Source organism: Pogoniulus pusillus, chromosome 8 (genome assembly GCF_015220805.1).
Source record: "Pogoniulus pusillus isolate bPogPus1 chromosome 8, bPogPus1.pri, whole genome shotgun sequence".
NCBI lineage: Eukaryota > Metazoa > Chordata > Aves > Piciformes > Lybiidae > Pogoniulus > Pogoniulus pusillus.
The window spans coordinates 20,311,502-20,338,980 of record NC_087271.1 but is presented as its reverse complement, the minus strand read 5'-3'; the positions used below and the strand labels follow the sequence as shown (position 1 = coordinate 20,338,980).

At 50.3% G+C, this 27,479-nt stretch overlaps 1 protein-coding gene across 3 annotated transcripts in view; it reads right to left on the bottom strand.

Annotated features, from left to right (window-relative positions):
• The window catches only part of LOC135177483 (serine/threonine-protein kinase TNNI3K), a 108,386-nt gene extending 92,903 nt beyond the window's left edge, over window positions 1-15,483 (bottom strand). The window contains exons 1-4 of one of the 3 annotated variants that reach the window (XM_064147509.1): window positions 15,331-15,483; window positions 15,063-15,230; window positions 14,614-14,706; window positions 133-241 (exon numbers count right to left, since the gene is read on the bottom strand). In XM_064147509.1, the coding sequence (XP_064003579.1) occupies window positions 133-241; window positions 14,614-14,706; window positions 15,063-15,230; window positions 15,331-15,409 (449 nt within the window). In that variant the 5' untranslated portion in view covers window positions 15,410-15,483. Of the gene's footprint in view, window positions 1-132; window positions 242-1,927; window positions 1,987-10,457; window positions 12,412-14,613; window positions 14,707-15,062; window positions 15,231-15,330 lie in introns of those variants that run through there. The other 2 variants (XM_064147508.1, XM_064147510.1) reach the window with 2 other exon arrangements.
• Between the last annotated feature and the right edge of the window lie 11,996 nt (window positions 15,484-27,479).

Sequence of the window (27,479 nt, the reverse complement as noted above, 5' to 3'; positions counted from 1 at the left end):
ATAGACATTGAGGAGCACACATTCCCGATGTGAGAACCTCCTCCTGCAATAAAACATCTGGAATAAAACATCAGGAACTAAACTCAAACACTCGTGAAAGAAATTCACAAACAGCTTTCCAGACCATTTTACCTAAAAACATGCTGCAGCTCTGCCAGCTCCTTCTCTTTGATCTGCAGGTCATCCTCTAGGCGCTCTATGATGATGGCGTACGACTCACTGACTTTCTTCTTCCATTCATCTGACAACAACAACAACAAAAAAATAAAGCATTCACAGGCTCACAGGATGTGAGGGGTTAGAAGAGACCCAAAGAGATCATTGAGTCCAACCCCTCTGCCACAGCAGGAGCATACAATTGAGCTCAGGTCACACAGGAACACATCCAGACAGGCTTTGAAAGGCTGCACAGAAGGAGACTCCACAACCTCTCTGGGCAGCCTGTGCCAGTGCTCTGAGACCATTTCAGTCAAGAAGTTCCCCCTTGTGTTGAGCTGGAACCTCCTGTGCTGCAGCTTCCATCCATTGCTCCTTGTCCTCTCCCAGGGAGCAAGTGAGCAGAGCCTGTCCCCCCTCTCCTGACCCCCAGCCCTCAGGTATTGATAAACATTGATTAAATCCCCTCTCAGTCTTCTCCTCTCCAGACTAAGCAGCCCCAGGTCCCTCAGCCTCTCCTCATCAGGCAGTGCTCCAGTCCCCTAATTGTCCTCGTAACCCTCCACTGGACCTTCTCCAGCAGATCCCTGTCCCTCTTAAACTGGGGAGCCCAAAACTGAAGGCAGTACTCAAGATGAGGGCAGAGTAAAGGTGGAGGAGAAGGCCCACAAAACACCTCAAAACACAGAAAATCCAGGAACTCAAACCATTATGTCCCAGTAGCCAGACACTTGATTTTTAAACACCTAGTTGCAGGCTGCTTCTCTCAGTCTTAGAATCATGGAATAGAATAGAATCATAGAATAGAATCAACCAGGTTGGAAGAGACCTCCAAGATCATCCAGTCCAACCTATCCCCCAGCCCTATCCAGTCAACTAGACCATGGCACTAAGTGCCTCATCCAGGCTTTTCTTGAACACCTCCAGGGACAGTGCCTCCACCACCTCCCTGGGCAGCCCATTCCAATGCCAATCACTCTCTCTGTGAAGAACTTCTTCCTAACATCCAGCCTAGACCTACCCCGGCACAACTTGAGACTCTGTCCCCTTGTTCTGTTGCTGGTTACCTGGGAGAAGAGGCCACCCCCCACCTGGCTACAATGCCCCTTCAGGTAGTTGTAGACAGTAATAAGATCACCCCTGAGCCTCCTCTTCCCCAGGCTAAACAGGCCCAGCTCCCTCAGCCTCTCCTCATAGGGTTTGTGTTCCAGGCCCTTCACCAGCTTTGTTGCCCTTCTCTGGACATGTTCCAGCACCAACAAGGAAGGTCTAAACTATTACAGCTGTCAACCTGCTCTTTCTGCAAGCAGCAAGGACACAGCTGTGCTGCTACATATGGATCCCATAGATACCAGCATGTATCCTGATCCCGCGGCCAGCCAAGGCAAACAAATCCTCATCAGAAAGCCTTGCTTTTAACTCCAGCAAGAGAAAGCTGTGACATGAGGCTGCATTCTTTTTAAGCTCTTATTTCCTAAGCCTCGGCACAGGTGCCTAGCACAACATGGCTGGCAGGTTAAAGGTCTGAGGTGCCAGCTAGGTGCCAGTTTAAGTCTTGAAGTGCCAGTTAAATCCACCACTGCACAGACAAAATCAGTTTAGGAGCTTGTTGCCTTTCCCAGACTATGCTAAATCACAGTTCTTGTCAGGCAAGGCCAACACAACACCTTCTCCTCCAGCTCAACCTGCCAGCAGTCATTCCCCACAAAGCGTCTGCTCCCTGCAGCTGGATGGATGGAAAATGGCAATGAAAAGAAGCAGCATTAATTACCAGTGCAGGTTTGGGTAGGTCTAGACTTGTAATTCCCCATTTGTCCAACGGATCCTCTTCGTTTCAGCAGAGTTCTCGCAGTAATCTGACGCTCTGCTGGGGAGCAGCAACAGCCCTCCTGAAAAATACTTGTGATAGCCTCTGGCTAAAAATAGCTCCTGTGCCAAAGGGAATGTCATGCAACAATGGCATGGAGCAAGGCTGTGCTGTCAGCTGCGAAAACATCACCAAGGCACCTCCTCAGCTGGCTGATCTACTGCCTGTGTCCACAGAAATGCTCCCTTCACAGGCTCACAGGCTCACAGGATGTCATGGGTTGGAAGGCACCCAAACAGATTGAGTCCAACCCCCCCTGCCACAGCAGGACTACAGAATCTAGCTCAGGTCACAGCTCAGCTCAGGTCACCTTCAGCTGGGGAACACCTCATGCTGGTGAATTGTAGTGACCAGCAGGACAAGGGAGGTGATTGTGCTCCTCTGCTCTGCTGAGATGCCACTTGGAGCACTGCATTCAGTTCTGGGGCCCTCAGCATAAGAGGGACATGGAACTGCTGGAGCGGGTCCAGAGGAGGCCATGAAAATGATCAGAGGGCTGGGGCACCTCACCCGTGGGGACAGGCTGAGAGAGTCAGGGCTGTTCTGCTTGAAAAAGAGAAGGCTCCAGGTAGAGCAGCCTTCTGGTACCTGAAGACAGCTACAGGGGAGCTGGGAGGGACTTCAGACAAGGGCTTGCAGTGATAAGATGAGGGGCAATGGCTCTGAGATGGAAGAGGGGAGACTTAGACAGGAGGTTGGGAAGAAATTCTTTCCAGTGAGTGCCATAGAGAGCCTCTAGGCCCAAAAAGAGGCTTATTTATGCCTATGCTTGCCTGGACATGTTTTTCTGCCAGGACCCCTGGTTGTAAACAGGTTGTGTAAGCCCCCACACACCCAGCTTGTGTCTCCCTGGGGTAAGCCCATGCGATCCCCATATTTGGGGAAGTCCAGGCAAGTAGCTTCTGCCTACTATGGTAAGGTTTGGCTGACTGCCAACCTGATTGGTCACTCTAGTGCCCAAGGGCCCATTAATCTCGGCCCACATTCAATAAGTAGGGGTGCACAGGTAAACAACGTGCTCATCTCTGACCCTCACTTGCAGCTCAGACGCTCAGATGCTACCTTGATAGCTCAGCCGCTCAGACCCCCAGGCTCAGATGCCATTGCTCGCACTCGGAGCCTCACTCGCAGCTCACCTGTCTGCGTACCTTTCTTGCAGAGCTCATGTAAGCCTGCCTATATATATATATATATGTGTGTGTGTATATGTGGAGCCTATAGTCTCCAGCCAGTTGTGCACATCTGCACGCTACTGTGTTATCAGGACCAGATCCTGTATTGCCTTTGCCTACGGAGCACACCCTGCATGCCTGCTGCCTATCATTGCCTGGTAAGCGCCACTGCTGCTGAGATAACCAGGAAGCAGACTCTGGGTTGTCTGCACGCACACACCATTGGCCCATTGGCCGTGAAGAACCATGCCAGAGACAGCATGATATTCTCCTCCTGTACCTGAGATCCTGCCAGCTCTGAAGTCCTTGGACACAGCATCCAGAAGGAGCCAACAGCACAAAGGCAGAGATTGCATCTTCACCAGGAAACAAGGTCAGAGACCACCATTTCCCTAGAAGCTGGGAAGATTCATCCTTTCCCCTCAAGCTGGGAGGATTCCAGCCTCAAAGTCCATGGGTAGAGATTCCCTGAAGTTTGGACACTGGCATAGGCTGACATAGCCCCAGAGGGTGATCATTGATTAATTATAGTTGTGAGTAAAAGCTTTAATACCTCTGTAATATCTGTTGCCTCTGCCGTAGACCAGAATCATTTTTCAGCCCACTGCTGGGCAAATAGCATATAGACCCCAAAAGGTATTTGCCACGGGGGGAAAACTCCTCTCTCTGTTTATAGTTTGAATGTTTGCTAGTTGATTAATAAGTTCCTGTACATAATTTATCCTAGAATGTTTTCATAACCGTGTAAAGAATCCTTTAATATTAATACACAGGGGGTGGGGGTGGCAAGAGTCCAAAATACTGAGTTTAATAAATCTATATTTTTATATAAAATTATCTCGTCCCCATTAATTTCTCCCCTCCGCCAAATCAGGCAAGGCAGCAGAATACCCCATCTGCAACAGTGAGGATGGTGAGACACTGGAACAGGTCATCCAGGGAGGCTGTGAATGCTCTCTCCCTGGCAGTGTTCAAGGCCAGGCTGAGCAACCAGAGCTAGTAGAAGGTGTCCCTGCCAATGGCAGGAGGTTGGAACCAGATGATCTTTAAGTTTCTCTCCAAGCCTACCTATAAACATTCCTGTGAACAGCTCAGGCTGGTGTGAAGTAGGTGATTTGGCAGTTTGCCAGCAATTCTGTAAATAAAATAAAAAAGCAGCTGAATTCTGGTTTTCAGTATCCCCACAAAGTGCTGCAGGTCCTCAGTTTGGAGAAGATGAAGATGATATCAACTCCTGACGTGAAATTGTCCTAACACAGGGGCTGGCATTGAAGCAGATGGGTGCATAGGAAGTGCAAGTGGTGTGGTGCCAGGGAGTGGCTGACTCGTTGGGTTTGCTGACATCTGTACATGTGGTGATGACACAGGAGTTCTGCTGAGCTAGAGGAGGACATGAGCTGGCTCTCAGAGCTCAGCATGTTCACTCTGTGTTCCTTCAGACCCTCCACTGTGATGAGTCTCCCTTGCAGATGTGAAGGGAGGATGTGATGGGATGAGTTTCAAAAAGGCCAAATGCCAGTCCTGCACTTGGGTCACAAAAACCCCAAGCAACACTACAGGCTTGGGGGAGTGTGGCTGGAGAGCTGCCTGGCAGAAAGGGATCTGGAGATTGTAATAGACAGGAGCTGATAATGAGCTAGCAGTGTGCCCAGGCAGCTGAATAGGAGCCAGCAGTGTGCCCAGGTAGCTGAATAGGAGCCAGCAGTGTGCCCAGGCAGCCAAGAAGGCCAATGGCATCCTAGCTGGGATTAAAAATGCTGTGGCCAGCAGGAGCAGGGAGGTGATTGTCCCCTTGGACTTGGCTTTGGTGCTGTGTTCAGCTTTGGGCACCACAATACAAGAGAGATGTGGAGGTGCTGGAGCAGGTCCAGAGGACAACAAAGCTGGGGAAGGGCCTGAAGAATAGATGTGATGAGGAGCAACTGAGGAAGCTGGGGATGGTTAGTGTGAAGAAGAGGAGGCTGACAGGAGACCTCATTGCTGTCTACAGCTGCCTGAAGGGACATTGTGGAGAGGCTGCTGCTGGGCTCTTCTTACAGCTAACTGGAGACAGAACAAGGGGGAACGGCCTCAAGATGAGGCTGGGGAGGTTTAGATTGGACATTAGGAAAAGTTTTTCATGGAGAGAATGGTCAGGGGCTGGAATGAGCTGCCCAGGGAGGTGGTGGAGTCACCCAGCCTGGATGTGTTTAAGGGTGGTTTGGATGTGGTGCTCAGGGCTATGGTTTAAGGTGTCTCTTGTAGAGTAGGGTTCTAGGTAGGGCTTGGTGATCCTGAGGGGCTTTGCCAACCTGCATGTTGCTGTTTTTCTGTGACCTGGAGGGACCTGGGCATGTCACCATAACAGACTCACAGTGAAGGGAGGACACACCTCAGGGTGTGGTGCTATTGCCTGCTCTAGGGAAGATTTTTCCAGAAAGAAGAGAGGACACAATGAAATTGTTTTGTTCACATTCATGGAATCATAGAATTGTTCTGGTTGGAGAAGATCCTTAAGATCATTGAGCTTAACCATCATTCAACTCAGAGTGGTCTGTGGTTCTAGGATATTGTCCCAGCCAGCTATGGGAGTCTTGGGTTCTCTGTGCTCTGTCCCTCCTTTGATTGTTTTAAATGTATTTGGTATCCACACACATGGGGATAAACATTTCTGAAGGAGGCTGAAGGGAAACCTTCTGGCTCTCTGTAACTCCCTGAAAGGAGGTTGGGTCCAAGCGGGGGTTGGTCTCTTCTCCCAAGAAGCAAGTGACAGAACAAGAGGAAATAGCTCCAAGTTGCCCCAGGTGAGGCTTAGGTTGGACATCACAAGGAAGTTCTTGACCAAAAGGGTTCTCAACCACTGGCACAGGCTGCCCAGGGAGGTGGTTGAATCCCCATCCCTGGAGGTGTTTCAAAGAGCCAGAGACGTGGTGCTGAGGGACATGGTTCAGCACCAGCCTTGGTAGCTAGAAAATGACTTGATTGATCTCAAAGGTCTGTTCCAACTACTAAAACAAGTCTGTGGTTCTCTACATACACACAGATGTTTATACACACACATTTATAAAATATGTGAACATGCACATAGATGTCTTTGTAATTTTGTACAACATATCAACATACCTTTTGGGCTGCCCAGTTTAAGAGGGACAGGGATCTGCTGGAGAAGGTCCAGTGGAGGGCTACGAGGACGATTAGGGGACTGGAGCACTGCCTGAGGAGGAGAGGCTGAGGGACCTGGGGCTGTTTAGTCTGGAGAAGAGAAGACTGAGAGGGGATTTAATCAATGTTTATCAATACCTGAGGGCTGGGGGTCAGGAGAGGGGGACAGGCTCTGCTCACTTGCTCCCTGGGACTCACTTGCTCCCTGGGATAGGACAAGGAGCAATGGATGGAAGCTGCAGCACAGGAGGTTCCAGCTCAACACAAGGGGGAACTTCTTCACTGTAAGGTTCCCAAAGCACACAGTTCCTGTGTGACCTGTGCTCGATTGTATGCTCCTGCTGTGGCAGGGGGGTTGGACTCAATGATCTCTTTGGGTCCCTTCCAACCCCTGACATCCTGTGAGCTTGTGATACACATAGTTATATATTCAAAATGTTGCCTGCCCTTGCAAGCTGCTAGGTCCTTTGTTCCCCCAGCTCAGGATCTCAGGCAAGAGGAGCTGTAGACACAGCACGGGTGAGATGTCCAGCAGCTGCACCCCTTTGTAAGCACCCAGGTGCTCCTGTGGCAGCTCCTGCCAAGCATCAGCTCACCCATCTCTTTGTTCTGAGTTACACACAGCCCCGAGGATGTGTTTGGAAGGCTCTGAGCTGCTGTGACAACACACCCTGTGATATGCCACCAAATATTTGCAGAAAGGCCCCAGCCCCAGTGCTGGTACTCCACTGCCAGTTGCCAGGCAACTGGGAGAGCTGGAAAGTCGGCGCCCAGGAGGGTCTGGTCTTCCCTCAATCACAGCTTTTGGCAGCTGAATGCACTTTGGTTTTCTTCAGGCGTCTGAAATGCAGCCCCAGAGAAGGGTTTGGGTCACATATCCCACCTGCTGGGGAGTCCCAGGGCCAGAGGGACTGCAGAGAATACTCAGGTCAGCTCACACCTTCCCAAACAGCCCAAGCCATTTTCTGTTCACTTCTGCACAAAGAGTGTATTTTAATGCAACAGCTTTGTAGAGTATCTGTCAGGAGAGGGTGGCAAGGCCATTGGCTTTGAAAGAAGGAAATATCCTGCACACGATGAACATTCTGGTACAATCTACTTCATGACAACATCCCAGAATTTGAGCATGGTGGGGGTTGGAAGAGACCTCTGAGATTATTGACTCCAACCCCGTTAGAGCAGGGGCACCCACAGCAGCTTGCCCAGCAGCACAATGCCCAGCTGAGTTTGGAAGCTCTCCAGAGAAGGAGACTCCATAACCTCTCTGGGCAGCCTGCTCCAGGGCTCCAGCATCCTCACACCAGAGAAGCTTCTCCTTCTGTTCAGATGGAACCTCCTGGGTTTCAGTTTGAGCCCATTGCCCTTTGTGCTGTCCCTGGGCACCACTGAGAAGTGTCTGGCCACAGACTCTTGGCTCCACAACTGCTATTGATAATTGAGAAAATATTTGAGACAACACAAATCCATGCTGGGTGGATAATGGGTGGAGAAGGAATTGTGCAAGCTGGTGGGTGAAAAGCTGGACCTGAGCTGGCATCATGCACTGCCAGCCCTGTCCTGGGCTGATCCCCGGCAGAGTGGGCAGCAGGGGCAGGGAGGGGACTTTACCCCTCTGCTGCAGTCTGCTGAGCCCCACCTGCAGTATTTGGGCCATCTCTGGAGTCCTCTGCACAGCAGAGACAGGGACCTGTTTGAGCTGGAAGACCTGTGAGGCCAGGCTGAGAGTTGGGTTGTTCAGTCTGGGAAAGGCTCCATGGAGACCTTAGAGTAAACTTTCAGTATGTGAAGGAGGCTACAGGACAGCTGGAGAGGCTTTTGACAAAGGCATGGCAGGATGAGGGATGGTGGCTCCAAATTGGAAGAAGCTGGATTTAGAGGAGACACTAGGAAGGAATTCTTTCCCATGAGGATGGTGAGGCACTGGAACAGGTTGCCCAGAGTTGTGGAGGCTCTGAGCCTGGCAGTGTTGAGACAGTTTGGATGAGACGTTGAGCAGCCTGGTCTAGTGGGAGGTGCTCACAGCAGGGGAGCTGGAATTAGATAATCTTTAAGGTCCCTTCCAAGCCAACCCCATCTATGAATCCATGCTATTTCAAATTGACTAGAACAGACCCATGTCTATCAGTTACTGCAAGCTGCACCTGTAGGTTCCAGCACCACCCTGGTGACAGCTGGATATGTCACAGCAAATGAAGCAGGGGTTAATGGGAAATGTATTTTGAAGTGAAGTAGCACTGGAGCTCTGGAGGCCATGTGAGGGAAGGGGTGAGCACAGAGGCCCTTTGGTGGCAGTGGGTGAGCAGCTGTGCCCAGGACAGTGCTGCTGTTTCTGCTCTCACAATAGCACAGGGATTAACTCTCCATGTGTTCAGAGAGCAGAAAATGAAGCTGTTGCATCAGAGCTTCAAGAATGTGAGGAAGGTGGAACCACTGAGCTCCAGGACAAACTCTGCATCCAAGCCAAAAGTATTTCCAGGCAGACTTGTTGGAGCTTGCTCACCTTCTTCAGTTAGTTCCCCAAATCCTCCTGGCACAGAGACCTTCCAGCTGCTCCTTTTTATTTCAGCTGCCTTCCCTTGTGTTAAGCACCCAATTTCTCAGCTTTCCAAAAGGTTGCTGCCCAGAAGGCTGCTGCCCTAATCCTGCTTTCTCAGGTTTCGTGGTGGCACCCAGTGAGATGCGCAGCTAAACCTCAGCTCATTACGGCAGAGCTCCGCAGGCATGCAGAGAAGTCATTACCACCCTGGTCCTTACGAGCCCCATTATTGCACTACACAGCACAACTAATTAACTAAAGCAAGTTAACATGAGTAAAATCATCAGACACTCACTGGGCTTCAGCTGGGACTGCACCAGCCCCAGCTGCCTTTAAGGGGAGATGAGCCAGAGGCCAAATCCTTCTGGGAAAACTCTGTAAGCCTCAGACAAAGCCAACTCCCCATTCCAGTAGATGGTTCCTGTCCTTAGAAGGTCCTACCTGACCAGCATTTGCACAGTATCACAGAATGGTAGAGGTTGGAAGGGACCTCTGGAGATCACCAAGCCAAAACTCCCTGCCAAGGCAGGGTTACCTAGAGAAGGTCATACAGGAACACTTCCAGGGGGGTTTCCAATATCTCCACTGCCGTTCTGGGCAGCCTACTCCAGTGTCCTACACTCCTCAAAGTAAAGAAGTTCCTCTTCATATTTAGACAAACTTATGTTCCAGTTTGTGCCCATGCCCCCACCTCCTGACACCGTGCACCACAGCAAAAAGCCTGATCCTATCCTCCTGAAAACCAGCTTGAAGCAGGCAGTGATAGGACTAGGGGGGATGGAACAAAGCTAGAAATGGGTAGATTCAGACTGGATCTTAGGAAGTTCTTCAGCATGAGGGTGGTGAGACCCTGGAAGAGACTGCTGAGGGAGGTGGTGGAAGCCCCATCCCTGGAGGTGTTTAAGGCCAGGCTGGATGAGGCTCTGGCCAGCCTGATCTAGTGTGAGGCGTCCCTGTCCATGGCAGGGGTGTTGGAACTGGATGATCCTTGTGGTCACTTCCAATCCTGACTGATTCTATGATTGATCAGCATTGATAAGATTGCCCCTCAGTCTGCTCTTCTCCAGACTTAAAAAGTCCCAATTCCCTCAGTCTCTCCTCAAAAGAGAAATGTTCTGGTCCCCTCAGCATCTTTGTAGCCCTTTTTCAGCATCCCATCCTTTATTGCTCAGACTGGAGGAAATGCCTCTGCCAGGATGTCTTGTTTCAGAATGTGATACAGCAGTCCCATGGTCACCATGATCTTCCTGTTAAGTTTTCCTGTGCAGCCTTGCACAAGTCTCTCTGCTTCTCTGGTCTGCCTGAGGATCAAGTTATTACTCCAAGTTGGTTCACAGTTAGTTCAAAAGAACACAAAATTTAACCAATACATTTGGAAAGACATAAAAGGTCTGCTGGTCAAGCCAGCAGCTTCCAAATGACTGACAGTAAACCAAAATAAGTAACTCAGTGCGACCTGATGCCAGTTTTTGACCCTAACACTATCAGTCACACAGGAAAGAATGAACCCTCAAGCACTTTCTTTCTGCCCTCACTGATGAAAACCAAATACAAAACTGCCCTAAATTAAGAAGAAGAAAATGAGGAATGTTTAAATGCTTTTATTCCAAAAGTACTTTTCATGGATTAATCTCCATCTGTTTGAGCACCACTGCAAAAAGGCAGCATAAGAAGAGAGACACAAATTACTGCCCCGTTTCTGGAACTGATGTCCACTGTGGAGAACTTTTAAAACCGTTTTCAGTCAATTTGTTCTGTTTCATATCCTTACTGACAAAGAATCAGATAATTGTTCTAGTTGGAAGGGACCTTTAAGATCATCAAGTCCACTAACATCATCATGTGCACCCCAAGAGAAGCCCCTCATTAGTGTTTTCAGAGATCTATTTCACCACTTCTTTCATCAGAAGGAGTTTATCTGCATTTGCTGCATTATTGATGTTGCACAACAGCCACACTGCTGCTGCAGTTTCATTATTTCTGCTCCAGTGGAATCAGAGCAGGGATCTGTGTGCTGTCTGCTGAGGAGCTGTACAAGCTGGGAGCCATCCATCATCCCCCACTGGAAAGAGGAAATTAGTTCAAGTACAGCTCACCCAACACATCAGGCTTTTCTTTTTCTCTCTGCAGATGCATTTCATCATAAATTTGCTTCCTGAACTTGAGCATGTCTTCTGCATCCTTGTAGGTGAGCATTTCCTCCACAGACAAGCATTCATGGCTGCCCAGTTCAAAGGCTGATCTGTGCTGCACAGAGCTCAGCATTTCTAAGGCCATTCTGACAGATTCTCTCAAAGTAGAGCAAACTGGGAAGATCCTGGCAGCCCACAACCCCAAACGTGTGTTGTCACCAGAGAAGAGCTGGTGGGAAACCTTCACACCCCAAAGGTCCAAGCACTCCAGCAAGCTGACTCCAAAGAACTGGAGTGAGTGGATGTCTGACAAGGCCTTCACACTCTTTTTCAGGTCGTCCTCCACACTGAACACCATGCTGACATACTTCACCTGGCTGTTCATTCTGACACTCAGTGAGCTTAGGAGGCAGTTTGAGGGTACATTTACCTTCACATCTATGTGTGACCCACTAATGATGCTGCTCTTCCCTACTGAGACCTCAGGCCCAATTCTGGAGTATTCAATAACACACCCAGGCCCAATAACACATCCTGGCTCCAGCACGCTCTGGATGACACTGGCTGATGGATCCAAGGTGCCAGAGGAGATGCTGAAGACGACAGGCAGCAAGTCAAGCTCAAATTTCAGTTTGCTGTCTGATGCAAAGTGAGACAGATACTCTTGAGTGGTTCCAATGTGGTAGAACTTGGAGTTGTTCAAGACTAGAACGTTCAGTGCAGTTCCCTTCAGAAGGGAGTACAGCTTCTGCCGCACCTCCACCAGCTGGGACTCCTCTTTAGTGACATTACTGGTGTTTGTGGTGTAATCCGGAGTGGCTCCAGGTCCCAGGGCCTGCAGGAAGTCCCCATAAGCATCTATCTCACAGCTCAGAGAGCCTATCTGCTTGTAAAAGGCCAGCAGCTCCTTGGCAGTGCTGTGGTGGATGTAAAACACACTGTCTGTATACACACACTCGGAGTTTGTCCCCAGGTCACTGCGGTCTCCAGAGGAGCAGGGCCCAGCACAGCTAGGCCTCGGCAGCACTGCGCCGCACTGCCGCATCATCCCCACATCAGGCTTGTGCAGGAAGCGCTGGCATGGCAGGGACAGCAGCCCTCCCCTCCCTGAGACATGGGATGGATCCAACACAAACACCCCATGGGTGGTGCCCACCACCAGCTCAGATGGATGGGCCAAGGCGGTGAAGCCTGGCTGATCGAAAGTGAGGGGCTCTGCCCCGCCAGTGCTGTACAGCTCGATGTCATCCGAGCAGGTGACCAGAACTCCTGGGGCCATCTGCCTGGGGAAGTCAATGTACATGGCCAGCTTCAGCTCCAGCATCTGGTAAACAGGATCCCCCAGGGGCACTGCTGTGAAAATCTTCCCCAGGGCACTAGCGCTTGGTAGGCGTTGGCTGTAGCCACCTGGAAAAGAAGGACATCAGGTGGCAGAATGAGAGGAAATGGCCTGCAACTGTGCTAGGGGAGGGGTAGGCTGGACATGTTTCTATGATTCTATGAGTCGATTCTGTGAGGCTCTGTCCAGCCTGATCTAGGGTAGGGTGACCATGCCCATGGCAGGGGGGTTGGAACTAGATGATCCTTGTGGTCCCTTCCAACTCTGACTGATTCTATGATTCTGACTCTATGACATGAGGAACCATTTCCTTCCTGCAAAAGTGGTCAGGCGTTGGAACAGGCTGACAAGGGAGGTGGGGGAGTCACTGTCTGTGGAGGTGGGACAGTGACTTTACTGTCTACAACTACTCTAAGGGACATTATGGAGAGGCTGCTGCTGGGCTCTTCTCACAGGTAGTTAAGAGACAGAACAAGGGGGAATGGCCTCAAGCTGAGGCTGGGGAGGTTTAGATTGGACATTAAGAAGAAGTTTTTCATGAAGAGAGTGGTCAGGGAGTGGAATGAGCTGCCCAGGGAGGTGGTGGAGTCACCCACCCTGGATGTGTTTAAGGATGTTTTGGATGTGGTACTCAGGGCTATGGTTTAAGGTGACTCTTGTAGAGTAGGGTTCTAGGTTGGACTTGGTGATCCTGAGGGGCTTTGCCAACCTGCCTGTTGCTGTGTGATTCTGTGTGAGGTGTTTAACAAATGTGTGGACATGGCACTTGGGAAGACGGTTTAATGGCCTCGGTGGTGTTGGGTTGATGGCTGGACTTGAGGCTTTATAAAGCACCATAAATTACATATTTGTCATTAAAACTGTCTAAACACTTTATTATTCCAGTCTAGCAATTTTAATTAGATTTTCCCCACTGTTCCTGGAGGTGTTCAAGAAATATGCAGACATGGCACTCTGGGACACAGTTGAGTGGCCATGGTGGTGCTGGGTTGACAGCTGGACTGGAGGATCTTAGAGGTCTCTTCCAACCAAAACAATTCTATGGTTCTGTGACATCTTTACTCAGGGACACTGCACAAATGCAAGGAATAATAAACCCAAATGGCTGTTTACATACACACAAAGGGATAAAAAACACCACCCACTTTGAGCATCTGCTAATTATTTCTCAAAAACCCCTAAAAAATGATCACTCTCCCCAAACAGTTCTCAAAGCAGATCTGACCCCATGTGCAAAACTCCACAGGCCTCAAACAGTTTCTCTAAAAACTATGCTTGATTTCAGCACCTTCAGTGTGCCACAGAGCTGGAATATGCAGCACTCACCACTGCTGAAGAAAACAAGTGACACCTGCTTTTTGCTTAAAAAGAGGACTATTCTCACACTCTTGTCAGGAATAAATCAAATAAGTACTGGCTTGATCAGAACACTTCGTAAGTTCATTGAATGGTTTGGGTTGGAAGGGACCTTAAGGATCCATCTAGTTCCAAACTCTCCTGCTGTAAGCAGAGACATCTTCCACTAGACCAGGTTACTCTTTCAGCCTGGCACTGACCTCCTCCGGGAAGGGGGCATCAACAACTTCTCTAGGCTACCTGTTCCACTCTCACTGGAAAGAATTTCTTCCTCATCTCTAGTCTAAATCTCTTCTCCTCCAGCTCAGAGCCTTTTCCTCTTGTCCTGTCACTACAAGCCCCTGTGATAACCTGGTTTCTTCACTGAATCACAAAAGTGTTTGGGTTGGAAAAGCCCTCTAAGATCATGGAGTCAAACTATCAACTAAACACTGCCACAACCATTAAACGAAGTTCCCAGGTGCCATGTCCACACATTTCTTGAACCCCTCCAGGGCCAGTGACTCCACCACCTCCCAGGAAGGTGGAATTGATGCTCCTTTTGATGGTGCTCTGAATGGAGAACGTGGCAATTATCCAGCCTGCCTGTAGCCATGAGAAACCCTCAGTCCCCATAGAGAGAAGAGACCCTTCAATGGGTATCTGAAGGGAGAACCTTAACTCAGATCCTCCGAATTACATTTCTTTCTCCACTGTTTGATCAGCTTAAGTGCTGGAAAGAAATGCTTAAGTGCCAGCAACACCTCCTAAGCATCACTCTAAATTCAAGCGATCTGATCAGACACACTTGGGATTGCTTTGCTGAGGGAACTGCCTTTTCAGAGTTCCAGCTCCTTTGCCAACAGGTTATTTTTAGGAAATAAAAAGTAAAGAGCCATACAATCCGAGAGTGTGAAATAGAACCCAGAACTCACCAGAATGAATTAGCAGCACAGTAAAAGAAGTCCATTTATCACCATAGAGCTCTTCCAAGCACTGCAGAGTGTGAAGTGTTGATCCCCCATTTCCTGAAGATGAAGTATTTTAGTCTCTGTTGCAAAGACACATCAGCAACACACGGTTCTGGTAACATAATGCTATGATTCAAAGAGGGAGACCGAGACTGGAGAGAAGGAAGACATGATTGGCACGGAGGGTGGTAAGAGGTTGTCCAGATTGCCCAGAGAGATGTCCCATCTCTGGAATCATTCCAGGTCAGGTTGTACGGGGCTCTGAGCAACCTGCTCTAGTTGTACATGTCCCTGCTGTGCGCAGGGGGGTTGGACTGGATGACCTTTAAGGTCCTTTCCCACCCACACCAGACCGGGATTCTACCACACACAGCCTGCCACCGCCCAGGGCACAACCGCCCACATCTGCGCACCGATTTTGGGCCCGGGAGGATCCGTGCAGACATGGTACCGCGTCCCCAGGGGCAGCTCCTTCCTCCGCAGCTTCTCGGCCAGCTGCTCCCGGTAAGCCCGCTCCTGCTCCGCGTCCGCCGCCGTCACCACCACCACGTCCCAGAACTCGCCGGGCTGAGCCGCCGCCCCTGTGGGTGCAGCGAGGCTGCCTCAGAGCTCGGGCGGGGATCGCCGTGGCCTCCCCGGGATGGGTTCCCCCCCGCCCCGGCCCTCCCAGCTCCGCCTCACCTCGCAGCGCCGAGAAGCGCTGCAGCCGCCGGGCCGTGGCCTCCCGCCTGGCCTGGCTGCGCTTCCCTGCCGCCGGCATGGCCGGGCCCGGACACCGACCCGGAAGCGGAGCCTGGCGCCGGCGCCGAGCTCGGCCGGGGCGGGTCCGCTCCCGGGGCCGTGGTGGGAGCGGCCCGGAGGTAGCCGTGTCCTGGGCTGGTCCCCAGCAAGGTGATCCCTGGGCAGCAGGGGCAGGGAGGGGATTCTGCCCCTCTGCTGCGCTCTGCTGAGACCTCCGCCTGCAGTGCTGGGGCCAGCTCGGGAGAATAGCGCCCGCTGGAGCGGGGGCAGAGGAGGCGACAGCCGTGACGGGAAGGCTGGGAGCGCTCTGCTGAAGGGCCAGGCTGGGAGACTTGAGGTTGTTCAGTCTGGAGACGAGAAGGCGGTGGCCTGTCAGGAATTCAAGGAGCCGATCAGGAAGCTGAGGACACAGTTTTAGCAGGATTTGCTGGAAGGGTTATAACTGTCAGAGATACATCCACACCCCCCCTGCCCCAACTAACCAACACCAACCAAAACCCAACCAACCAACCCCCCCCCAAAAAAAAAACCCTCACAAAAAGCCCCTAACAAACAAACAAAAAAACCCAAACAAAACCCGGACCTTCACCCCCCCAGCCCCAACAACAACAAATAATAAGCACCAAGCAAACCCCCAACCAACCAAAAAAAACCCCTCAGAAGCTACCCAAAACATGGGTTACTTCCAACCACAGTCCCCAGGCAGCACTCTGCCAGGCCGAAGCAAATCACAAGGACAGATTCACAGCGCCGCAGATCGTGTCTGGCTGGGAGGGACCCGCGAAGGTCATCTTGTCCATCCCCCCTGCAGTCAGAGGGGACACCTCCACCTGGAGCAGGCTGCTGAGGGCCACATGGTTTGACCTCGAATGTCTCCAGGGATGGGACCCCACGCACCTCTCCAGCTAACCTCTTCCAGCATTTCACAGGCTCACAGGATGGCAGCGGTTGGAAGGGACCCAAAGAGATCGGCCAGTCCAGCCCCCCTGCCACAGCAGGAGCATACAGTCGAGCTCAGGTCACACAGGAACACATCCAGACAGGCCTTCAAAGGCTCCACAGAAGGAGACTCCACAACCTCTCTGGGCAGCCTGTGCCACTGCTCTGAGACCATTTCAGTCAAGAAGTTCCCCCTTGTGTTGAGCTGGAACCTCCTGTGCTGTAGCTTCCATCCATTGCTCCTTGTCCATTCCAGGGAGCAAGTGAGCAGAGCCTGTCCCACCCCTCCTGACCTCCAGCCCTCCAGATATTGATAAACATTGATTAAATCCCCTCTCAGTCTTCTCTTCTGCAGACTCACCTCCCTTATTTTAATAAACCTCCTCCTGGTGCCCAAGCTAAATCTACCCTGCTCCTGTGTAAGTTACAGAGTCATAGAATGGTTTAGGTTTGAAGGGACCTCATAGATCATCCAGTTCCAACCCCCCACCACAGGCAGGGACACTGCCCACTAGAACAGGTTGATCAAGGCTGGAGCACCTCACCTATGGGGACAGGCTCAGAGAACTGGGGCTGTTCAGCTTGCAGAAGAGCAGACTACAGAGAGACCTTAGAGCAACCTTCCAGTGCCTGAAGAGGGCTACAGGAGAGCTGGAGAGGGACTTTTCACAACAGCTTGTAGTGACTGCAGAATCATAGAATGGTTTATCTTGGAAGGGACCTCAAAACCTATCCAGTTCCAACCCCTGCCATAGGCAGGGACACCTCCCACTAAAATAGGTTGCTCAAGGCCTCATCCAACCTGGCCTTGAACACCTTCAGGGAGGGAGCAGCCACAACCTTGCTGGGCAACCTGTGCCAGTGTCTCACCACCCTCACTGCAAACAACTTCTTCCTAACATCCAGTTTCAATCTCCCCTCTGCCAGTTTAAACCCATTCCTCCTCATCCTGTCATTACAAGACCTTGTCAGTAGTCCCTCCCCAGCCCTCCTGTAGGTCCCCTTCAGATACTGGAAGGCTGCTCCAAGGTCTCCTCAAAACCGTCTCTTCTCCAGGCTGCAGAGCCCCAGCTCTCATAGCCTGTCTTCATAGCAGAGCTGCTGCAGCCCTCTGAGCATCTTCGTGGCCTCCTCTGGACTGGCTCCAACAGTTCCATGCCCTTCTTGTGTACACACAGGACTCCAGGTGAGGTCTCAGGAGAGCAGAGCAAAGGGGCAGAATCCCCTGCCTTGCCCTGCTCCCCACACTGCTCTTGCTGCAGCCCAGCACAGAGTTGCTGTCTGCCAGCTCGTGTTGAGCTTTTCATCACCCCAGACCTCCAGGGCCTTAAACTACTTAAACACTCAATGCTTTTCCCCCCTCTTTTTGGAAAGCAGTGCCTGGTCTCTCAGTTCTTGTGTCCGAAGTGATGTTTTGTTCCAAAGGAAAGCACTCCGCTCCCGTGGGCCAACCGAACCAAAGCTTGTGTGCATCTGCCGTAGCCCTTGGGTCATTGAATGCAAGGAAGGATTTTTAAGGAAAGAAATCTCTTTCCCATTCTTTTTTTGTTACACAGCTTGTAGAAAGCACACACAGAGGCTCAAATCCAGTCATACAGTGCTGCCTCAAAATGCAGCTCCCCTGTGGAGCTCAGGATCTGAAGGGCTGGTGTCCCCTGGGGCTGATGCATTCAGGCTGCTGTCTGTAGGAACAGATCGTAGTTTCGAGGTGACATCTCTGTGGCAGGCACAGGAAGGGTAGGATGAGTGAGGTTGCTGGTTTAGGATGAGTGAGCTTGCTGGTTTAGCAATCTAATTAGGAAAGGAATCTTGATTGCATGTGAATTTGCCTGCTCAAGGCTTCCTCATCCATGCCTGACCTGCTCGCATCAGCTGGGGCACCCCCTGGCCACACCTGGAGTACATCTGCTGAGTTCTGAGCTGAGCAGTGCTTGGATTTGGTCAATTGATCCTACCAGGGCTTACCGTGGGCTTTCTTTATTGCCTGTAATTATCTGTTATCTACCAGCAGTACTCACATAGCTGAAGGTTTTTCCCTGCTGCAGTTCTTTGCCCTGGATATTGTGATTTTCGATCTGTGGGCTTCATCTGTCTTCCTGCATTGAGAGTCTGCTGAGACTCCAGATAGCAAACACAAACAGCTGAAAATGAAAGGAGGATTTGTCTGGATAAGATCTCATTATACAGAGAGCTCACAATAAAAAGTAGCTGCAAGAGCACTGTGGGAGCTACGGAAAAGGAGAATTTAGCAAGTTTCAAACAGAAAAAAGTTGCAACAAATCCAGAGTTTTTCGTGATTGTAAACTGCTGACAGAGGAGATTAAAGGGAAAAAAAGATTAATACTTCACTGCTGCTTTATCAGTTTGGGGCTTTTCTGTGATGCAAGTGATAACAGCCTTAATCAGAGTGATGTACACCACAAAGACCCCTTTGATCCTTCCTTCTGGTCTCCAGTCACTCCAGCGAGGAGCAGACTCTGTCTGGTTGGAGCTCTGCTTTTGCTCATTGCTTTTGTGTCGAGATTTCATTGTTGACAGCAGCTCTGCTGACCTCTATCAGAGAAAGTCCCTGGATCCCTAGTCCAGATGTAAAGCTGGAAGGTTCAGTGGCAGCAGGTGAAGGGTCACTGCTTCCTACAGGGCTCTTAAGGCTGTTTCCCCCTTACCTGCCTCCTGGCTGAGGTGGGGTTTGTGATACAGATCCACTGACTGTTTCATGAGCCTGGTTAGAAACTGCAGCATTCTCTTTACATCAGAAACGCTCTGGACCTATGCAAACATTTTCTAAGTCAGGAGAATGAGTGGTACTTCAGCAAGCTGGGAACTGGCACTCTCTTCTGTGCCCCAGCCCTGCTGAGTCGTTTATCTATAAGGAAGAATTCCTGGCTTTCTGAGTTGGAGAAAAAAGGAGCTTGGAGAGGAGACGACTAAGAGGTGATCTCATTATTGTTTATAAATATGTAGGGGGTGAGTGTCAGGAGGCTGGAGCCAGCCTCTTCTTGGTGATGCCTAGTGCCAGGACAAGGGGCAGTGGGTGAACGTTGAGGCATAGGAGGTTCCATGTGAACCTGAGGAGGAATTTTTTTGATGTGAGGGTGAAAGAGTACTGGAACAGGCTGCCCAGGGAGGTTGTGGAGTCTTCCTCTCTGGAGATATTCAAGAACTGCTATTCCAGTGTGATCTGCTCTAGGTGATCCTGCTCTGGCAGAGAAGCTGGACCAGATGAGCTTTGGAGGTCCCTTCCAGCCCCTGACATTCTGTGATTCTATGAAATTGGCAAATCTTTGTTTTTTGCTGTGGTAGATTTCCCCTTAAGTCACTGTGCTCTTCTAATTTCACTCTGACTTGTGTGCCCTAACCCAATGCATGCAATACAATATTAGAAATATTAGGAAGAAGTTCTTTCCAGTGAGGGTGGTGAGACACTGGAACGGGCTTCCCTGGGAGGTTGTGGGGTGCCCTCTCCCTGGAGGTGTTCAAGGCCAAGTTGGATGAGGTCTTGAGCAACCTGGGCTAGTGGGAGGTGTCAAAGCCCATGGCAGGAGGGTTGAAACTAGATCATCTTCAAAGTCCCTTCCAACCCAACCCGTTCTGTGAATCTATGCATCTATGAATAATAAATGCAGTTTGGGAGAGGTATCTTTTATGGCTCACGTCTTTTTCACTCAGCAGTGACACAGTTTTCACAGGGTGATTAAAAATGCATGATAATTTACAAGTCATTTAGGGAACGACTAGAGATACAAAGTAATTAATGGTTTACTGACAATAATACTAATTTCTTTTTAACTGCAGCGAGCCTTTGAAGCTGTAATTGGGGCCCTGATGCTGGCAATGAAGGATTGCTGCAGTGCAACAGAATTTGTGTTTTGAACTGTTCATCATTAGTCAGACATCCTAATGCATGCAGTTCTGTTTGCCCTCTCTGAGATAATCAAAGTCGAGAGTAATTATTGGATGCAGCTACTCATGGTAATAATTTCTTTTACAGTTATTTCAGTTGGGTGGTTATTCATACTCTTGATAGTAGGGCTTTAGAATCATTTAACCTGGTAATTCCTGGAAATAATGGGTTTTTGTCTGACCTGTCCCTCAGAATTTCAAATAACAGATGAAACAATGTTGGTGATTCATGAGATTCAGAGGCAGAGTCAGTGAACTGCTCCAGGAGAGGCATTTTGGTGCCTGATGGAAGCAGAGGTGTTCACTGTGCTTAGCAGAGAGTCCCAGCAGAGCTTTTGCAACAGCAGAGCTATTTGCACTGGTGTTTCACTGAAATCTCAGTCCCCAGATTTGGTTTTTCTAGGGAAATTGTGGCTACAAACCAGCAGGAAACTGTTGTCTGTTGCTGTATGCTCCTCACCTCCCAGCTGATTATGCTGATCTTTCCCATCCCTCAGCATCTGGGGGGTGACAAACTGAGTATCCAGGCTGGGTCTGCAGCCCCTCTCTGTGTCAGCTGGAGAACGTGGATCAGTATACAGCTGATTGGGCTTGTGTGAGAACCTGTGATGGAGAAACAAACTGGGAGCATTGTGGAATCCTGGTGGTAGTCAGTCAGTTCCTTTCTGTGACCCTTTGGAACACAGCATTTCATGTGAAATAGAGATTCATTTCATGTGAAATGGAGATTCATGGACTAGTTTGGGTTGGAAAGGACCTTAAAGATCATCTATTTCCAACCCCCCTGCTCTGAGCACCTCCCACTAGACCAAGCTGATGAAGGCCTCATCCAAACTGTCTCTACACTCCAGTACTCCTGGGGGATCCCAAAAACAGGATTCAGCTGCAGAATTTCCCTTATTTTCTAAAGAATTGGTGGCAAACTACCAAGTTACCTGTTTTCTGCCAGGCTGAGGGATGCACCAGAATATTCATAGATTTGTAGAATGGTTTGGGTTGGAAGTGACCTCAAAAGATCATCCACTTCCAGCCTTGCACCATTGCTGGGACACCTCCCACTAGCTGATGCTGCTCAAGCCTCTGTCTAGCCTAGCCTTGAACACTTCCAGGGAGGGGACATCCACAAGCACCATGGGCAACCTCTTCCAGTGTCTCACCACAGAATTACAGAAAAATGCAGCTTGGCAAAGCCCCTCAGGATCACCAAGTTCAACCTAGAACCCTACTCTACAAGAGTCACCTTAAACCATAGCCCTGAGCACCACATCCAAACCACCCTTAAACACATTCCAGGGTGGGTGACTCCACGATCTCCCTGGGCAGCTCATTCCAGTCCCTGACCACTTTCTCCATGAAAACATTTTTTTTCCTAATGCCTAATCTAAACCTGCCCAGTCTCAGCTTGAGGCTATTCCCCCTTGTTCTGTCTCTTAATTACCTGTGAAAAGAGCCCAGCAGCAGCATCTCTACAATCACAGAATCACAGAATTACCCAGGCTGGAAAAGACCTTTAGGATCATTGACTACAACCTATCACCTAACCCTTCTAATTAACTAACCCATGGCACTAAGTACCCCATCCAGCCTCCTTTTAAACACCTCCAGGGATGGTGACTCCACAACCTCCCCAGGAAGCCCATTCCAATGCCAATTGCTGTGAAGAACTTCTTCCTAACATCCAGCCTGAGCCTGCCCTGGCACAGTTTGAGGCTGTGTCCCCTTTTTCTGTCCCTTGGTGCCTGGCAGAAGAGACCAACCCCACCTGGCTACAATCTCCTTTCAGGTAGCTGTAGAGAGCAATGAGGTCTATCCTCAGCCTTCTCTTCTGCAGGCTGCACACCCCCAGCTCCTCCAGCCTCTTCTCACAGGGCTATGCTCCAGTCCCCTCCCCAGCCTTGGTGTCCTTCTTTGGACACCTTCAAGCATATCAGCATCTTTCTTAAACTGAGGGACCCAGAACTGGACACAGGACTCAAGCTGAGTACAATGTCTCACTGTAAATAATTTCTTCTTAATCTCCAGTCTAACTCTCCCCTCTTCCAGCTCACAGCCATTGTCCCTCATCCTGTCACTACAAGCCCCGGTAGAAAGTCCCTCCCCAGCTCTCTTTCAGGCACATCAGTATGTATTACTTGAAAAAAAATAGTGCCAGTGGCATTTTTCCTCCCCTGTGGATGTACAGTATTTAATAACTAGTGTTATAACAAGGCTCTGAATCTTCTCTTTGGTTATCTGAAGTTCTCATTCTAAAGCTGAGTGCATAGCCTTGCACATAGCCTTTGTATTCTCCTTTTGGTGGGTCTCTGAGGGAGGAATCAAAGAGGGGAGGTTATCATGAGGAAGGTAACCCTTGAGCATCTTCTTTCTGTTTCCAAAATGCTGATGCTTGAATGTCAACAAATCTTTGCCCAAAGCCTGAGGTAAAGAAGTTAGGGGACCTGGTTGCAGAGTGTGGCCAGGTCACAGTCCTGCGTCTAGCGAATGTGGGGCATTGCAGCGTTCTGCTCATGTGAGCACCCATCTCGAATGCTGCCCCCAGTTCTGGTGTCCCCAGCAGAAGAAGGGCATGGAGCTGCTGGAGAAGGTCCAGAGGAGGGCTACAAGGGTGATCCAAAGGCTGGAGCACCTCTGCTCTGAGGTGTGCTGGTTTGCAGCAGGGTAGAATGTTTGGGTGAGAAGAAGTAGATTACAGGCTGTGAAAAGAAAACAGTGGTGATGTCTGCTTCCCTCAGAGTCTCGCTAAGGAGTTTGGGAAGAAGAAATGAAAACATTAGATAACATCTCACCATTTTCTCTCACTCTGGCTCGGGCTGCTGGCTGAGCAACATCTTACTTCCTAACCTCACCTTCCATTTGGCCTAACCCACTTTGCTTCATAACCTCTTGGCCGAACCTCCTTTCTTCTTTAGGACTGGGGTAAGGTTGAGAGGGGCAGGGGGAAGGTGCAGGGGTGGTTGAGAGCCCCTCCTGGGAACTCAGGTTTCTGGGAAGGGAGTTGTGTTTCTGTATTACCTTTTACCTTGTCTATTTCTGTCTATAACTGTATATACTGTAAATATCTGCTTGTATATTGTGCTGCTCTAAATAAACACTTCATTCATATTTCCAGAGCTGGCTGAGTCTAGTCTGGGTGATTTCTGAAGTGTGGGGGGGTGGGAAACACCCAAACCGTCACAGGAGGACAGGCTGAGGGAGCTGGAGGTGTCCAGCCTGGGAAAGAGAAGACTCCAGGGAGACCTTACAGCTGCCTTCCAATACCTGGAGGGAACCTGCAGGAAGGCTGCAGAGACTTTTCATGAGGGTGTCTATCAATAAGACAGGGGGAGATGGCTTCAATCTGAGGGAGAGTAGGTTTAGACTGGATCTTAGGAAGAAGTCCTTCAGTATGAGTGTGGTGAGACACTGGAACAGGTTGCCCAGGGAGGTTGTGAATGCCTTCTCCCTGGAGGTGTTCGAAGACAGGCTGGATGAAGCCTTGAGCAACCAAGTCTAGTTGAGAGGTGTCTGCCCATGGCAGGGGGTTGGAGTGGATGATCTCTAAGGTCCCTTCCAACCCAAGCCATTCTATGATTCCATGATTCCTTTCTCACTTGAATTGGCTCTCCTCTGTACCAGTTCCCTTGTGAGCATTGACCCCCTTGGTGGTGTGCTGGAGGCTCCACACACCAGGGAAAGAACAACACTGTGTGAAGATGCAAAAGCAATGTGGATTTGTCTTTCTGTTGTGTGACTATTCCTTAGGAGCACTGTATATTTTTCTGCCTGTTGATCCTTCCTGTTTCTGTTTGTTTCAGGAATACTTTGGTCTGGGTTTACTTAGTGCATAAGTAAAACAGAGGAAAAAAACAAAACACAGCTGTGCCCCAGTGTCAGTTGCTTGAGGTATGAAGCTTGTGAGGAGTGACAGTGTCTTGTATTCTTGTGAAAGATCAGTTTTTTCCTCTGGGAGAGTGACATTTTCTCACTCCAGCTCCCTAATTAACAGCAGCCTGGGCAGAGCGCTGCTGTGGGTATGCAGAGCAGCGTGCAGCCCAGGGGAGAGCTGCTGGAGGTGGCTGTGAGCCTTCATGCTGCGATGAGAGCACCGATGTGGGTACCTGGGGAACCTCGCCAGCTTCCTTTGGTGTCTCAGAAGCTGCATTTGAAGTGGTGGGAAGGGGCTTTGCTCATGCTCTTTGATGCACAGTATCTGAGGAGCGGCAGTCTTTGTTAGCAGAGGCAGGCCACCTCGCTACTTCACTAACTGCTGCAGCTCCTAAAAGCCTCTTCTGGGTGTCTGAGGGGAAGAAGTGTTAAAATGGAGAGATAGTACCTTCAGGATGTTCTGGTCCTCTGCAGCAGGCTGCCTGGTTTGCTTGTTACTCTGTATAATCTGGTTTGGGTTGGAAGGCACCTTAAAGATTCATCCAGTTCCAACCTGTTGCCATGGGCAGGAGCACCTCCCATGAGACCAGGCTGCTTGAAGCCTCAGCTCACCTGGGCTTGAACACCTTTAGGAAGGGGGCATCCATGACCTTCTTGGGCAACCTGTTCCACTGTCTCACCACCCTCAATGTAAAGAATTGCTTCTTAATCTCCAGTCTTCCAACTTAAAGCCATTGCCTCTCATCCTGTCACTACAAGCTCTTGTGAAAAGTCCCTCCCCAGCTCTCCTGTAGCCCCCTTCAGGTACTGGGAGATTGCTCTAAGGTCTCCCTGGAGTCTGCTCTTCTGCAAGCAGAACAGTCCCAATTCTCTCAGCCTGTCCCCATAGGTGAGGTGCTCCAGCCCTCTGATCATCTTCATGGCCTCCTCTGGATAATCCTTGGGTTATGGTAACTTCAAATCAGCTTCCTCCCTGGAGGTGTTCAAGGCCAGGTTGGGTGAGGCTTTGAGCAGCCTGTTCTACTGGGAGGTGTTCCTGCCCATGGCAGGGGAGTTGGAAGTAGATTATCTTCAAGGTGCTTTCCAGCCCAAAGTATTCTATGGTTCTACAAAACAATCTTGGAAAACAACAGTCTGTGGTTTTTATAACTCATGGTTAGCAATGAGGAGCAGATACCACCACTGCCAGCGACAAGCAGGGTGCAAAGTTAGTGTTGATTTCCAGTGGCACTGTGACATCAGAGCAGCCCTCTAAGCTAGGGGTTGTTGGGAGGTCACTCTCAGTGGTGTGCTCTGGGGTGAGCTTGCCCAGAGCAACTCCTGAACTGACCATCCCCTTACTCATCCTCATGTAGGATGAGTAGCATGTGGTAGAGGTGGCAGGGCAAGCCTGGCACCTTGGTTACAGCACAGTGTCCCTTCACCCCACCTGGCAGTGTGTGTTGAATTAGTGGGAGGTGCTGGAGAAGCTCTGGAGGACACAGTCAGGAGAGGAAGCAGAAGAATGATGGAGGTGAGAGGAGGGTAAGGAAGAATCCCAGAATCTCAGCATGGCAGGGCTGGAAGTGACCTCTGGAGATCATCCAGTCCAACCCCCCTGCTAAAGCAGAGGCACCCACAGCAGCTTGTCCAAGATCACAATAGCCAAGTGGATTTGGAATCTTTCCAGAGGAAACTCCACAACCTTTCTGGGCAGCCTGCTCCACGGCTTCAGCATCCTCACACCAAAGTTTCTCCTCCTGTTCAGGTGAAACCTCCTGGATCCCACTCTGTGCCCATTGCCCCTTGTGCTGTCCCTGGACACCACTGAAAAGCGTCTGTCCCCAGCCTCTTGCCTCCCACAGGTCCTTTATCTCTTGCTGAGCATCGATCAGATCCCCTCTCAGGCTTCTCTTCTAGAGGCTCAACAGCCCCAGGGCTCTCAGCCTTTTCTCCTCAGAGAGGCAGGGGAGAGGAATTAGAGAGCATGTCAGGGTGGTGGAACCAGCAGCAGGAGACAGGGCTGGGCAGGGTGGAAGAACAGCTCCAGCCCCGAGGCAGCTGGGCGCAGAGCACGCTTAGAGGGTGGTTTATCAGCACCCCTGAGGTGTGTGTGGCTGTGGAAGGAGAACACTGCTGCCCTGCTTTCACGCTTAGCTGGGAGGCTCTGTGCGTGCTGCCATTGTTCCAAGGAGGATCTGGGTGGGATTGTCCTCTCGTGGTTCAGCAGAGAAGGGAGAGGGTGCCAATGCCCTGATGGCTGTCAGCCAGCAGCTGCTATCCCTAACCCAGCAGTGCTCTGAAGCTGAGAGCTGCTCAACACCAGGACCTTGAACGCTTTTGTTCTCCATGCTGCTGCCTTTTACAGGTCTTTATTGCCATATTTCCGAGGACACCTCCTGCCTCCATAATGGCCTGAAAGCTGTTCCATTATGAAGTTAAATTGAAGTCCTCTGCAGATAATGTTTTGTCAATCTTTTTGAAGTACTGCAGATAGGTTGTACAAATTACACATTTATTCTGAATATTCACTGGGGCTGTCCAGGGTTTCCTTGAAAAGGTCAAGATCTCCTCCAGACAGAGCTTCATTGGATTAAACTTGTTTTTGTAATAGCCCAGAGTTGAAGCTTTCAGGACAAAATACATCTTTTTATAAACAACAAGCTTGTTTTTCTCATTTGTGAGAGGTTTAAATCCATCTCTGCATTAGACCAAGGAATACCTGGGTTAAATTAATTTAGAATGGCTGATGCTCCACCACTAACAAACCCAGCTTTCCAATAAACCTAAAGGGCTGCTCTCAATCCCATCATCCTGGAGATATCCAAGGTGATTTTCAACAGGGCTCTGGGCAACCCGGTGTATCTGAGGATGCCCCTGCCTACTGCAGAGGGATTTAGATTAGATGACCTATGGAGGTGCCCTCCAACCCAGACCATTCTGCTGGTCACACACAGAGAGTGGTGATCAAGAGCACAATGTCCACCTACAGACCAGTGCCAAGTGTCTCAGGAGTCAGTGCTGGGTCCAGTGCTGCTTAACATCTTTCTCAGCAACATGGACAGAGGAATTGAGTGCAGCCTCAGCAAGTGTGCAGATGGCACCAAGCTGTGTGGCACGGGTGACTTGCTGGAGGGCAGGGATCCATCCACAGGGACCTGGACAGGCTGCAGGGGTGGGTCCAGGCCAACCTCATGACATTCAACAGCCAACCTCATGACATTTAACAAGGCCAGGTGTAAGGTCCTGCACCTGGGTGGACACAATCCCAAGCACAACTCCAGGCTGGGTGGGGAACGGCTGAGAGCAGCCCTGAGGAAAAGGCCCTGGGGGTCTGGGGTGATGAAAAGCTCAACATGAGCTGGCAGTGTGAGTGCAGCCCAGACAGCAACTGTGTGCTGGGC